We start from the raw sequence: 14,665 nt of genomic DNA, 5'->3' as shown, positions 1-14,665 counted from the left end.
ATCTTTTCAAGTCACATAGGAAATATAGAAAACCGAGATATCCATATTAGTACGAAAGCAATTTATAGGTGTACCGAATGGCAATAGGTAACGGTGCTCGTAGATTGTAATCAACAAAGGCACGCACACGTATCGCATACCAACTACATTCTAGGGAATAATTATAATACTATTTTTTTGAGGGGGGAAAATCATACAATGACTTCCCCCGCCTTGGGCGAGGCGAGAGGGAGTGTCAGACTCTTACTGACTAAAAACCACCCTGTTTCTACTCCTGGTTTTTGACGCGGAGCCCCGGTTACCCGCTAGGCAGTCCGCAGCTCCGAAGTACTTACACATAGAAACATAGTCGTTTTAGGTTTGATGTCAGTTTAGAAAGAATGAATACTGACTAACGACCAAAAATTTTCGTCCAATTTCTCTAGTTTAGTTTAGATCACTAGTTTCATTTATTTCGGTAGGATTTTTAGTACCATTAATGTAAAACTATTTCGTATTTTCTCTCATATCATCATCATCATATCAGCCATAAGACGTCCACTGCTGAACATAGGCCTCCCCAATGACTTCCACTACTTCCAGATAGGCCGGTTGAAAGCAACCTGCATCCAGCGGCACCCTTTGTACCATATAATCGCCTATAACCTTGACACTAAAGAAGTTACTCCAATATCACCTTAGCAGTCAGCAAACAATGGCATCATCGAAGTAGGTTATGAATTACACGTCATAAAAATTGAAGACAACGATCTTAATTTGATCCTTTAATCGTAATTCTTTTAGTATAGCCCCAAATCCAGTCATAAAACATGACCATACGAGTGACGAAAGTAGATTAAAAGATAGATAACTGTTAAAGATGGGGATTAAAGGAACTGTAAAAGAAGAAAAGACAGTTTTAGTCAAGGTTAAGTAACAAATGATGATGTCTTTCATAGATGAGTTGTTTGTTAGCAAAGATAACAAATACCTTCATTTTATTGTACCGATCTAAATCCTAAGTGGGACGAATGGCACATAAAATCTTAATCCTGTTCAATGAGAGCAAATTTAACGATTTCTGTTGAAGTACAAGGTTTTTAATTGTAGCAGGTCTTTTTTCAGAATGGTGGTCGTAAAAATGAACGAAGATTTCGATCATCATAGTACAGATATTTGTAGTTATTGTAATTTATTTATTTTTAGCCGTGATCGTTCCACTGCAGGGCAAAGGCCTCCCTACCCTCTGTCCAGTCCTCTCAGCTTTCTGCGACCAATCCTTATCGTATGTGTCAAGTTTGTCCCGCCATCTCCTTCTGGGCCTGCTGCGGCGTCTGTTGACATTGAATGGGATCTACTAAACGTAATTCATTATGGAGAATTTAAGATAATTTCAGGAGACAAAACCACATATTCTACAACTTTTACAGTTGGAGAAGTACCTATTTATAGTCAGAAAATCATATTTTGATGTTGGAAAAACAAACACCAAAAAATATTTCTTAAAGCAAATATTTGTGTTGTACACAAAAAAAATGTGTGAGCATAATTTACGAGCGGTTTATTATTCAGCTGATAACTTATCATTTTGTTTACGGATGCTTTAACAAGACTGAGGATGTCTCAAGGTGGGTATTCAAGATCAAGTCCTATCACCAATTAACGGTAGAAGTGCGTTAATTAGAATAAAAACAAGAGGATAAATATTTTGACCTACTTTTTACAATCAATAAAGTACTAATTGGCTGTTGATGAAACTAAACTAGCTGTGAATGTCTTTCTGAGGAAGACTTACCGCCGTACTCAGTTACTTAATGGTTACTTAACCCGATCCTTAGCAATTATTTTGGAAACAAAATCGTTAAGTACTAAAGAACAGTTTAAGTAATCATTAAATGTCTCTGAGTGGGGCACTTAGGGTGCTTTTCTACCTTAGATATGCTATGCCGCCAATCATATTCATTGGTAAACCGCGTAGCATCCCTACTATCGATACATCGCATATTCGAGCTGCGCATCTTCCTCGCACAGCTACATAGTTTAGTATCAGTAGAAACAGTCACATAGTTTCACAGCTTAACTATTACATCTTCGTAGCATAGCTACATAGCATATCTCTAGTGGAAAAGGATAATTTGAGAACTGTAAAATCTTTCGTGGGAGATATAGCGGGCTCCTAATGAATGCGTTTGTTTCGATGGGAACTTTCCCATTATTGTAATGGTAGATATTTACGTACTAAATGACTTACACTTGTTAATTAATAAATAATGATAAGTTTTAATGATTGAGTTAGGATAAAACGTTACTCTCTCTAGCTCCAAACTTAGATGAAGTGTAGGCAAACGAGTAAACAGTCCCCTTAGTATCAGTTTGCTTTACGTTTAAAGCGATCGGCACTTTGATTGGTTGGTTTATTCGAGCCTGCCAGTCAGAGCACCGAACGCGCTCTCGTTTGGATTAAAGCAAAATACTAAGTATACGGATCACCTAATAGAGATCAAATCAACAGATGGCCAAGTGAATTGCCGTCCTTAAAAAGATTTGCATATTTTCTTAACAATTTAATGCCTCAAAAGATCAAAATTTAACTAAAATTATCGGTGATGTGGAGTCCAAAATCCTGTTCATCAAGAATGAAATCATTATTCTCATCCATCCATACGTATACAGTATATCACAAGCAAATATCCAGAGCACTAGAATTGTCATTCTACAACGACTGACGACTATAAAAATAAGTACGTGAGCCATTAAGGTAGCGACAGGTGGCCGGTCCGTCGGCTGCGACCATTTCAATGGCCCATTTCCCGTCCACTATAATAATGTATATAAGGTGATAAATGATATATAAATCAGTGTTATGAATAGTTTCTATTGTTATCAATGTGATGTGGATACCTTTTTGTGGCTGTAAAATCTACGGGAACATATTGGAATTTGGTTAAAGCTGTTAAAATGTTTAATAGGCGACTAATTTTTATTTTAAACATTAGCCACGTATTTTCTATTTTCTTACGGAAACAAATAGTTATTTACGAAGGTATATTGATTTGGAATAACTTTCACGTCACGTCGTCACTTCTAGGTACAGGGAAATGACGTAGTTTCACCCACTCCTAAACTCTGAGTCGTACCTAGACTCCTAAACGTTTTATCTAAATATTGGTACAGTACATGACAAAATATTATTACATCACCTAACTGACGGACTAAATAGATTTTTAATTTTCACACCCGTCATTATCCCTACTGTCAATTTGTTTTTTAGCGTGGTGTAATGTCTAGCATATGTGCTAATATCTACTTATTAGATTAATCTAGAAAATTGAAAAGGGGAGTATCTAATTCCACCTTTGTGAAGTGAACTGTTCCAATTCCAATTCAATGGTTCATAAGGCAATAATCTGCGCTTTACAAAAAATAAAATCAAAATAGTGTTCAACCTTTAATAAAGAATGAACAAAGACTAAGTACAAACGAAACACAATTAAAAACCGACACACTAAATTATAATTAACTATAAAAGTACGAAGCATTTGTCATTAAGAAATAATGCCAATTACAAGAAATAGGTTAGTAGAATGTTTGAAATGATAAGCTGGCGTGCTTACACAACTTATAGTTACTACTGTACTATTATAGACGAAATTGTTATTAATTTTGTATTATTATTGTATAGAACTGGCATTCGGCGCGACCATGGCATGGCGACCTATTCGCGTAGGCATTACATGGTCAATGTCGATGGTTGAGCTCTCGCGAATATAGGTCTAGTTTAACTGATATATTTACCAAAAATTGGCCTAGTTAAAGGCTTATAACTTTGTATGAATGTTTTGTAGTCATTTTTTTATGGAATAGGGGGCAAACGAGCAGACGGTTCACCTGATAGTAAAAGATCAGCGCCGCCCATGGACACCCGCAACACCAGAGGACAGAAAGGTGCGTTGCAAATTGGCAATAAGTCCACCATTGTATTATACACATAAAGTGTAAAATAAATAAATAAATCGTAAGGTTCGTAAGCTGCATGGACCTAAACCGTAAGGTCTGTAGAGCAAACGATTGACCTGTACAATTTTAACTGAATACAATTAAGAATAGATAAAACTGTACAGTTAAAACTGTACAATTAAATCGTAAGGTGTGTAGCCTGCATTACAGTTAGCTACGTCTAACTACAACCACATTTACTAGTTTAAACTAGTCTTAAAATAAAACAAATTGCAAGAATGAATTAGATACATACATCTTTTTTTAACTACAAGAAAAAAGAAAGAGAGCATTGCAAAACAGTAGTGGCGTAAGATTCTAGTCAGTAGAACACTTAAGAAGTATTTTAGTGTCTGCTCTCCGTTTGTTTATTTTGGCTAATCTCGAGAACTGCTGGAATGCACGTAATTAGATTTCGTAGACAGGTAAGTCGTTAAATAACTACGCACTTGTCCAGTTTTCTACTTCTAGTTTAGTTTGAAAGTAAGTCTAGATGTTAGGTATTTAAATGAAGACGCTTTCTGAAAAACTTTTAAATTTATTTACCTATCTATACATATAAATACAATTGGAGTGTCAGTTTGAAATATTAAAATAATCGCTTTTTATATGAACATTCATACGATACATACCACAAAACAACATTTTTTGTCTGCGTGTCTTACTAATCTCTGAATTGGCTAGATTCTGAATCTCAGATTTTGACGGGACTTTTATTAGCAGCTGATGTACTAAGGACTAACTCAGACTACTTTTATTGGTCGCAAAGTCCGTAATCCACGCGAAAGAAGCCGCGGGCATGAACCAGTATTTTACTTACTTACTAAAAACTACCCCATTCCTACTCCAGCCTTTTCGAGCCGGAGCCCCGGCAAACCCGCAAGTAGTACGCAACTGGGCATCAGCCAGTAAGATATAAAAATCGACTATTAGACAAAATAGACGTCACATCGATCGTTCATAACATAACTGGCAAAAAGTTACGTTAGATCGTTACAATCGTGAAATAATGTTACGTTATCATTTTGTAAATAACATTTTACTCCAACAAAACTCGCTGAAAGTAGGTATATTTACAAATTGACGCTATAACGAGCAAACTAAGCGCAATCTAGCGCGAAGATGTTTTTACTCGGAGGACGTTGAACTGACGACCCTAGGTTGAACATCTAGCACGATTTCAACGTACAATTTAAATTCAACCATGTTTTTTGTAAGATATGATTGGAATTTCGTTGTAAAAACTTATCTTACACGTTTTACTTTTCTTCTTTATAGATTTGTAGATTTGAGTTTTCTGGTCTGCGGTCTTTTAGTCTACTAGAGGTACCTTGTATGTAATAATATGTCATTTTCAAATTAAAGTACATTTCTACCAAAAGGGATAATGGCAATAGTCCCATGGAATAAAAATCCTAAATACTAGACTTTCGTGTTTCTGAAGATTTTAACACTTTGAACGCCACGGGGGTCACCGGTGACCGACGTTAGCGGAGGATTTGCCTTCAACAGTTTTCAATTGGCAGTCAAAGACTTAAGTAGAAATTACCTAATTCTACCTTTGCTTTTTTCACCAAATAACGCTACATAGGACCTCGGTAGATTATGATGTCACTGCAGCATTCATCTCTAATGATGACAGACAAATGATTAAATAAGTATCATTAACTTTACACTTCAAGGAATCATGAAAAAACAGTAGGTGTGGTTTACACCTAACTGTTTTTTTATCATAATAGTACTTTTCATTTTCGATAAAGAATTTTAAATGTGGCAGAGCCGTGCTACAGCACAAATGGGCCAGCTCGACCGAAGTGATACCACGGCCTTACAGAAAACTGACGTGAAACAACGCTTCCATTGTGTTTCCTTGTGTGAGTGTCTTCCCAAACCCCGATTCCTCAACAACCCTTAAATTCCTAACCTCCAAAAGGCCGACAACGCACTTGTAACGCCTCATAGTAACTACGTTGCATTTCTAAAACACGGAACCCACAGTATATACTAGACTGACACCTTTTTATTATTATAAATAATATTTACCTTCTCATGATAAAGAACATTAAAGTCATTAAGTGTCGAATGAGATAATTATATGTTATAACAGCAATAAAACATAATGGTAGGAAATATATTATCTGCAGCAGCAGACAGAATAATTTATCTACTAATCAAGAGTTTTAATTGTAATAATGTTTTCCATCATGTGCTATGTAGCTATGCTACGAAGATGTAATAAGCTAAGCTGTGAAACTATGCGACCCTTCCGATTGATACTAAGCTATGTAGCTGTGTAAGTAACGTGTGTGTACGGTCCCGTTAGATAAGAGATGTAACTAATTAAAATAAGTAAAAATAAACGTAAAGATTTGGCACGTCATCATCAACAGCCTATAAATGGTTACTGCTGACCAAAGGCCTCTTCTCACACAAAGAAGGTTAGACCATTAATCACCACGCTTGCTCATGGCATTCTAGTTTTATGATAGGTAACTACTCTACAGTACGTTGTTGTTCCAGTTTCAGCCGTTATGAGATTCGTGTTGGTAAACAGACGAAAACATTTGAAAATCTTGATAACTAAGCGATTGTTATATTTTGTAAAACGTCAGTTAACCGCTGTATGTATGACTAGTCGGCTAGGCACGTCGCAAGGTTTAAAACTCCGATATAAAAAATATAGATTGGTCTGAATACCTAAGTAAGTAATAGAATTTGTCCTAGCAAGAAATCTCATGCAATAATGTAAAAATAGTCCACTTCATGAATAAATATTTAATGTCTGTACCTAATTACTAAGCAAAACTTATTTGCCCAGATTGGAAACTGAATGAAGTTGTAAGACACATTACTGATAACATAAATACAGAACCTACATAAATAAACAATGGCACAATTATGTCAATATTACTATAATATTGAAACAACTGTTAATTAATAGTGATTAATTATAAATTAATTAAAATACTGTCTTGAATAGACAGCATTCATTCAGTATTTTGTATTTTCCGTTAATCAGACAGCTGACAGATACAAATCCAAAATGGCGGCTTGGAACTGTCAATTTACGCGCCAAATTGAGCAACTGTCAAAGACATTTAAAAAAAAACATGGAGGCAAATTATTTCTTGAAATATTATCTGTGTTGTTTAATTTATTAATATAAAACATCTGCTTCTCTTCATTAAGCCAATTGGATGATCAAAACAAACACAAGATTATGTTACCTATTTAATTTAAAATGTTTGCTCTATTTAGATCTTATTCTTTGATAATTATAATCGTCCCCAGTCTCTAAAAGAAATAGCTAGTTGCATTTTCCTATTCTTATTTGAACCTGTAATTTATTCTTAGTCTTTACTACAAATGTTAGTTACTACAGTAATTACGTTGATTTTGATAAAAAAAAAATTCTCTTTGGCCGGCACATAATCACAAGAATTATAATCTTAAAAACTTACAAAAAGAGTCTAAAGTCTATTAAATAATTTATGAATTTATATCAATTATTATATCTTCAAATAAATATTTTCATGGGGACTTTTTACCCGTAGGTATCCTTCTATCAACCATAGAAAGCGGAGAAATGGATGTGTCGCAGACCAAGAATATTATTTTATTTAAGATGTAGTACCAATACTGATGGTACACTCATAATTACTACAACTCAATGATGATTCTGATCAAGACCATGTAATATAATATCAGATACAACGCAATCTAAAAATAAACCTGAGTGGGATCTGAAACTGAGACTCGTCCCATCCTATTTAACATTTCATTACGATTTAAATTACTTAGTACTTATATTTAAATTCCTTAGTCTACCTTTGATAGCATGCAAATTATAATATTTATGTTTTTATGCCTTATCAGAAGTAATAAATATTTTTTGAAGCAAAGTAAGCTATGCATTTCTGTTTATTTGTCCGGAGGATATTTTGAGGATTAAATTGTCAGGTTTCACATGATAATAAAACCTAAAGTATACAGTTTACTTTTTTAAATTTAAATGCTTCATTTTAAGGGAAGATTTTAAAGGTTGATACCAATAAAGAAGTATGGAATCTATTGTAGCCCGATTTTATTTAGTTAAGACCTAAGTTCTATAGTAAAATTGATTAAAAATCAAACACAATATGTGTTAAATTGTTGTAACTATGTTAAAATATAATTAAATACATAGTAACAGACTTAATTATGTGTGTCAAGAAAGTATATGATGATGAATGTTTTTTTAAAGGGTCATGTAGTATTGTGCAAGGTGCCACCTGCTTATGCTAATGGTAAAGAATTTAATTGTAGCTGCATAGAAAAATAGGTAACTATCACAATGTTTATACTTAAAACTTTTAAACAGTTGTTGTAATTAACTATGTAGTTTTTATTTTCATTCAATTTAAATTTGAATGAGGAAAATGGAACCTTTATCTGTGTATTGTAGTGATTTAACTGGGTAGGTACCTATTGTTTATGTTTTTTTATATTGATATCAAGGTATTATTAAAAGTGCCTCTAATTTAAATACCTATTTTTGTAAAATGGATTTTCTAATTTTAAATTCAGGATGTGTGCCTATCTATAGAATTTTCGCACGTAATTTTACTAACACATTATAATACACGTGATTAAAACTGTATGGTACAAGTATCAAAATACTGTCTTAATATTTATAAACAAACTCCATGAGCACAATTCATGAAAGAAACCTCGTTTAAAATACTGCAATGGTTCTTGCACTCGCTCATACAGCCTGCAACGGACTCATAAACTAGGGAAACTACTTTGTAATCAGTCTTTTCTAGAAAATAGAAAGTTGCACATATCTACTTACCAACGTATTCTGGTAGCCAAGCCCAGACTCCTCGTCCGAAGTCTCCTCCTTGCCGTGAGGGTTCTTCATTTTCACCAGAATGTTCTAAACTTTTAACACAGAAAACTGAAATATCAAAACAATGCGAATACAGCGGCTCGCCGAGTTTCGCAACTTTTTTTTTCTAAATATACAACAGCGGCAAAGAATCACAGTGTCCGGCGGTGAGCGGCCATCTCCTCGCTACTCGTACAAACGACGTACAAGTGTAATAAGATAATAAGTAATTTATTTAACGCAATTACAAACGAATCGCTCGCGGACCGGTAGATTTTTTAGCACACGTTCAAACCGAACGTCATCGACTGACCGACTGACAAGTTGACAAAAAGTTGACAAGTGACAGTGCACATTCAAAAGATTGGTACGGCGACCATGAACTTGAACTGTTTCGTTATCTATTTGAAGCCGTATCTAATTGCACTATCAAACTCAATTTATATTTGGCAGTTAGTTTAAGTAATTAAAATGTTGTTTATTTAAATTCTTTTATACACGAACGGACCGCGTAAGACATCCAAACGTCATGATATTCCGAACGCAACTAATCTGTGATTTATCAACGTTCCGTTCCGCATGTGATTTGATGTTTATTTATGTAAGTAGTTTCTCATTGTAGCACTCAAACTCATGATAAATATTTTTATCAGATTAATTTGCGAGGAACATGTGACTTTAGCTTCCGTTTATCAGATAAATCTATCGACAAGACATTTGTCAAAATGAATTTGCATTAAGAAGCATTAATATGGATTCTCGCTAAATAAATCTAAAGAGAGATTAGGTGCTCAGTATGAAGTCATCTGCGACACCTAATAATTATACAATCAGCGAGCATAGTTACTGTTACGTTACGTAGAAAGGAGACAAACGCCGTCGCGCCACGGTCGTTGTAAAACGTTTAAAAACAAAAGATATTCATCCCATTGTTATTGAGACCATGTTTGTTTGACAATTAGTCACACAATAATTGTTGTAATGTATTTGAAGTGTACGCTGTCATAGTAGGCACAACTCATGAAAATGTATGAGTACAAGTAAGTAGTAGGTATTATGAGGACGAAATAGGTAGGTACCTATTCTTTATTTGACCATTTCGTTTTGCATTAGTAGGTACGGTAGATAAGTACCTACTTACCTACGTTTTCTTTAGTAGGTAGGTACCTAAGTATATGGTATACAAAGTTATAAAAAAGTATTCATTAGGTACCATTTAAATAGCTACCTATGTCTTAGCATTACATTACATAACATCGGTGCTTTCATAACCACATAGTGCCTACCTTACCCACCCAAATAAATCTACCAAGTAGGTACCAAATACCAACGTATTAATTTGTATAGTAACTTACTAAACTTAAATATTACCTAGTAAGTACCTACTTAGGTACTGCCGCACTCAGAGATGCCTTAGTTACTAATGAATGATTACTTAAACTATTCCTTAGCAACGATTTTGTATCGATAAACTCTGAGTATGACTGAACGAACGAACGAACTCAGTGCCTGCAAGAAAGGAATAGCAATTTAGCAACTGCTCAGCTAGGTTCGTAGTGTTGGTACCTTGCGTCATTCGTCCGTAAAATGAAATCTCAATCCCGATTCTACAATAAATACCTAGTTGGAATTTATTACCTACACTTTCTTCTTTTTAATAGAATTGGTGGCAAACGAGTAGACCTGTCTCCAGATTGTAAGCGATTAGCATGGACATTCACAACACCAGAGGAGACACAGGTGCGTTGTTGGCGTTTTAAAAAGGAATTCGTTCTTTTCTTGAAGGTTTGAAGGCCGTATCGGTTCGGAAATACTTATCTATGTAGATATTTTATTTATGTAGGGTATGAAAATACTTACTGATTCCTACATGGGACTCGTAAAGTCATAACATGACTAGTGGAAAGTGGTAAGTGCGCACCTTTACAGCGGATTTTGAGGATTACCTAAAACTATTTAAAGGCTCGTAATTATGTAACGAAAACACTGATTCTTAAACTTGAATTTATCGATTGAACTCAAGTTCATATAAAAAGCAATCGTAGACCGCAAAAAAAACGCTGTTACCTTTTTTCTAACCTATTGCGTATTAAATCAGTATTGTACGAGCACTTATTTATCTCTTTGGACAACAAAAAATAAACCTTACCTATCTAAGATAGCCAAAATAAGGAAATTCTAAATTAGAATGTCTATCTAAAAGTCTTACTGTAGGTCATTTCAATTCGAATTTAGTTACTGCGACGCAAAGAAATTAATTAGAAACTCTCATTTTAGTTCTTTCTTAGTGAATGGTTAGAAGGATAAAAACTAGGTTTAAATATAGGTAGGCTAGACTATCTAAGGCGCAAATTGAACAGCGAATTAAACTATCCCCCTTAAAGTATGACTAATGTCACTTAACTAGAGTGAATAACTCTACGGATGGTTTAATTTGCGAGCAGTTTAAGGACTTGGGATGTAATAATGACCTAATAAAGGTCGTGTAGAGCTGTTGGATGCAGATGGCTTCTTGTGTGAGACCATACAAGTATGTATTAGTGAGATTGTTGATTATTTTTCAAGAGTTATGATGTATTCCTATCTTTCTTGTCCTTCTTCTATACGAATCTACATTTTGGAACGAACAACCAAGAAAAACAGGAATATTGAAGTAGCGTCCTAGGGACATGAATAACTGTCTTGGATCCCAAAACGAAATAAATTAGAAGAGAAGAAAAAGAAAACGATAGTTTCCACTTCACTCGGTGAAATTTAACGCAGGAGACAGAATAACTGAATACTTGTGTGCAATAATCTCTGGGAGATTTGAAAAAACGAAACTGGGAGAAGCCCAGTCGTCAATTTTAAAATATACTTTAATTTCGATTGTCTGTCTGTCTGTTTGTCAATGAGAAGCAGGTGTAATGTTATTTAAGAGGTCAGGATATACTGGCCCTCCTGCAGTGAGGTACTTTACAATGAGACAATAAAATTACTTTCTTCCGCGCCTTGCATTAGCTAAGTAGGATATGGGTCAGTTAAGCTTTAAGATTGGCTGGTAACCTATTTGTGCAATAGTGCATACGTTGACAAGCAGTCATTGTGGCTATGCCAATACTTAACCTAAAAAAACAAGACATAAAGCCGAAGAGGTCTATGTTAATAACAGGTAGACAAAATGTATATTTAGTACTTAGTATTTTAAGTACATACTCGTATAAGACACACTTACCTATCACATTTTACAAAGGATTTCTTCATTATACTGAAGGTGAAAAAAATGAGTTTATTCTGAGGTTTTTTTTGAGGAAGGTTGAGGAAGGAATATCATGCAAAATCTTTTCCTGCCTTGGGTGAGGTGAGGCAATAGTGTCAGGCTCTTGCTAATTACAAACCACCCCGTTCCTTCTCCTGCTCTGCCAGAACCAAAGCCGAGTGCCTAGATTTTTGGGGAGACAGACTAGGCGTGAGAGACTTTTAACCTCACCAAAACCACCCCGATGGCCACTTTCAGCACCGATAAGGGGCAACGAGTCCTCTTTATTAGACCTGCTCTAGAGCGATTATGGTGCCATGCCTGTTACGGTACATCCCTAGCGCGTTATCTGTGGTGGTCTTTAAGGCGCGCGCCACAGGTCTAGTTCTAGTCGGGCGGCGAGCTACCCTTGCAAGGACTTCCTAAGTAGATTGGTATATTCTAGTTTCATAGTTTTTCTATCATCGGGTCAAAAAACGCTACGTGCGTCTGAAATAATTAGACCTTGCTTGCAAAGTTACAAGCTGTTAAATCCGTGTCCTACTTTGTATGGAATTGTCCTAATTATACTAATTAACAATACATTTTGTTTGGTTATCCACATATTGGATGAGGAGCGACAACGCTTTGCTATTTACTTGTGTCATTCACACATTGCAGTGATATAGTATGTGTAGGTAATAATAAGATTACATAATATATTTAGTAGTACCATGTAGTAATCATACAATCACGTTTGTTAGTTTTCTGAATTGAAGAGGAATCTACAGGACCTAAATTCCACAGTCAGTCAATGCCTTAAATTGGGTTCAAAATCCAGACTAACTTACGTCCCCAATCTTCCCAATTCCCGATTCTCCAACAACCCTTAAATTCCTAACCACCAAAAGGCCGGCAACGCATTTGTAACGCCTCTGGTGTTTTGGGTGTCCATGGGCGGCGGCGATTGTTTACCAAATATTATGACAAAATCTTTCATTATCAAATAAAACAACACAATTAAAACGAATAATATTTTATTACTTAGTTCACAGGAAACTTTTTATTTGTTAACATAAATTATATAAGAATTTAATATAGGTCTATTTATATAACATTTACATAATCTCAATGGCTTTTCATTCATCTCTTTTACTTTATTTTATAACTTTTAAATAATAATATTATCTAGATCATTAGAACTTGAAACGGGATATTTTTCATGTTTATTGATTTCTAATTTCTATGAGTTTTTATGGTAGCGGTGTCGTTGGCAAAAGCGATTAAGAAAGAGGGTAGACCGATATGTCTCCTTATCCACCCGCATATACTCCAGTGCATCCGTAATCATGGCGCTTGCAACAGTGCCGAAATATCAGAAATTCATAGAAAACATGATACTTAAATATCCCGTCTCAACTTCTAATGATATTGTTAGTGACCATGTCAGTTTAAAAACTTAATATCTATAAATAAAAAAACTAATAATATCAGGTACTATCTGGACTTCTGTCTAATCTAAAGACTTTCATAACATAACGATATCACCTTTTACCCCCGAAAGAGTGAGCAGAGATGGATACTTATGAACCAAAAAGTAGAATCGATCGCGACATCCTGCGTGAGCGATCTAGATGCAAAAATGCGATGCGGCGCGGCGCGTAAACAACAAACTGTCTATTGACACACGTAGGATGCGGTGAAGCGTGGTGCGGCGCGGCTCGAACGCGATCGATTGGCTTGATATTTTCGCGCGAACTAGACGTGGTGCCGTCGCGTTTCTGTTTATAATAATGTTGGAAATAGAAGCTAAACAAAACGATTCACATGCACGTAGGACATAGCCGCCGCGTCACACCGCATCGCGTTGAATTCGCGTGTCACCGCACCGCTTCGCATTCGCTTCTAGATCGCCCACGCAGGACGTCGCGTAAGTGATTTTGAATTCATTTATTTCGTAGATTATCTATCTATTCTAAATAAATTATTATGTAGTTTTAATTTAATTAATTGATTGATGTAATATTATTATCTATAATGAACAGCATCTTATAATAATTTTTGCGCGAAATTACTGTAGGTTAAGGTACCTATTTGACTGTAGACGTAAATATGATAATTAATATTTAAACACACTTTACAAAAGGAGTTTGAAGGAACAAAGTTTTATTAATTGCATTTTCTTATTTATTATTGAGTATTTTAGGTTCATTATCGCATTAAATGAATCAGTAGCTAAGTGATTACTAAACTTAATGATGATTTTCTAAATAATCCGTAAAAAATTGATACTATTAGGCTTTGATTTCTCACTGACTTACCACTTTGTTAGAAATATTGAGAACTTCACGAATCTGGTATCCTTTTCCCATAAGAATTACTGTATTCACTTGTGAGCACTGGTTTAAAATAGCTCACTAGTTTTTGAGTTTATCACAGGCAGATATTAAATGTGATGTCTTCTGTCAGATATTAAATCTTCGGTACGAATAGGTCGGCTTGAGAGGCCTTAACAGAGAACCGGCTTCTCAAAGAGCCATCAGACCACCACAGATGGGACCCAGGAGGGCTGATGCCTACCCGGAGCTGCGGACTGCCTAGCG

The 14,665-nt window shown here is 35.2% G+C and overlaps 1 protein-coding gene across 1 annotated transcript in view; it reads right to left on the bottom strand.

The window, feature by feature from the left end:
• Positions 1-9,403, bottom strand: part of LOC118281893 (chloride channel protein 2) — a 90,600-nt gene extending 81,197 nt beyond the window's left edge. The window contains exon 1 of the mRNA XM_050699521.1: positions 8,810-9,403. Within this exon, the coding sequence (XP_050555478.1) occupies positions 8,810-8,878 (69 nt within the window). The 5' untranslated portion in view covers positions 8,879-9,403. The remainder of the gene's footprint in view (positions 1-8,809) is intronic.
• Positions 9,404-14,665: the final 5,262 nt, after the last annotated feature.

Source organism: Spodoptera frugiperda, chromosome 16, assembly GCF_023101765.2.
Source record: "Spodoptera frugiperda isolate SF20-4 chromosome 16, AGI-APGP_CSIRO_Sfru_2.0, whole genome shotgun sequence".
Classification (NCBI taxonomy): Eukaryota; Metazoa; Arthropoda; class Insecta; order Lepidoptera; family Noctuidae; genus Spodoptera; species Spodoptera frugiperda.
The sequence above is the reverse complement of the archived record's forward strand: the minus strand, read 5'-3'. Positions and strand labels throughout refer to the sequence as shown.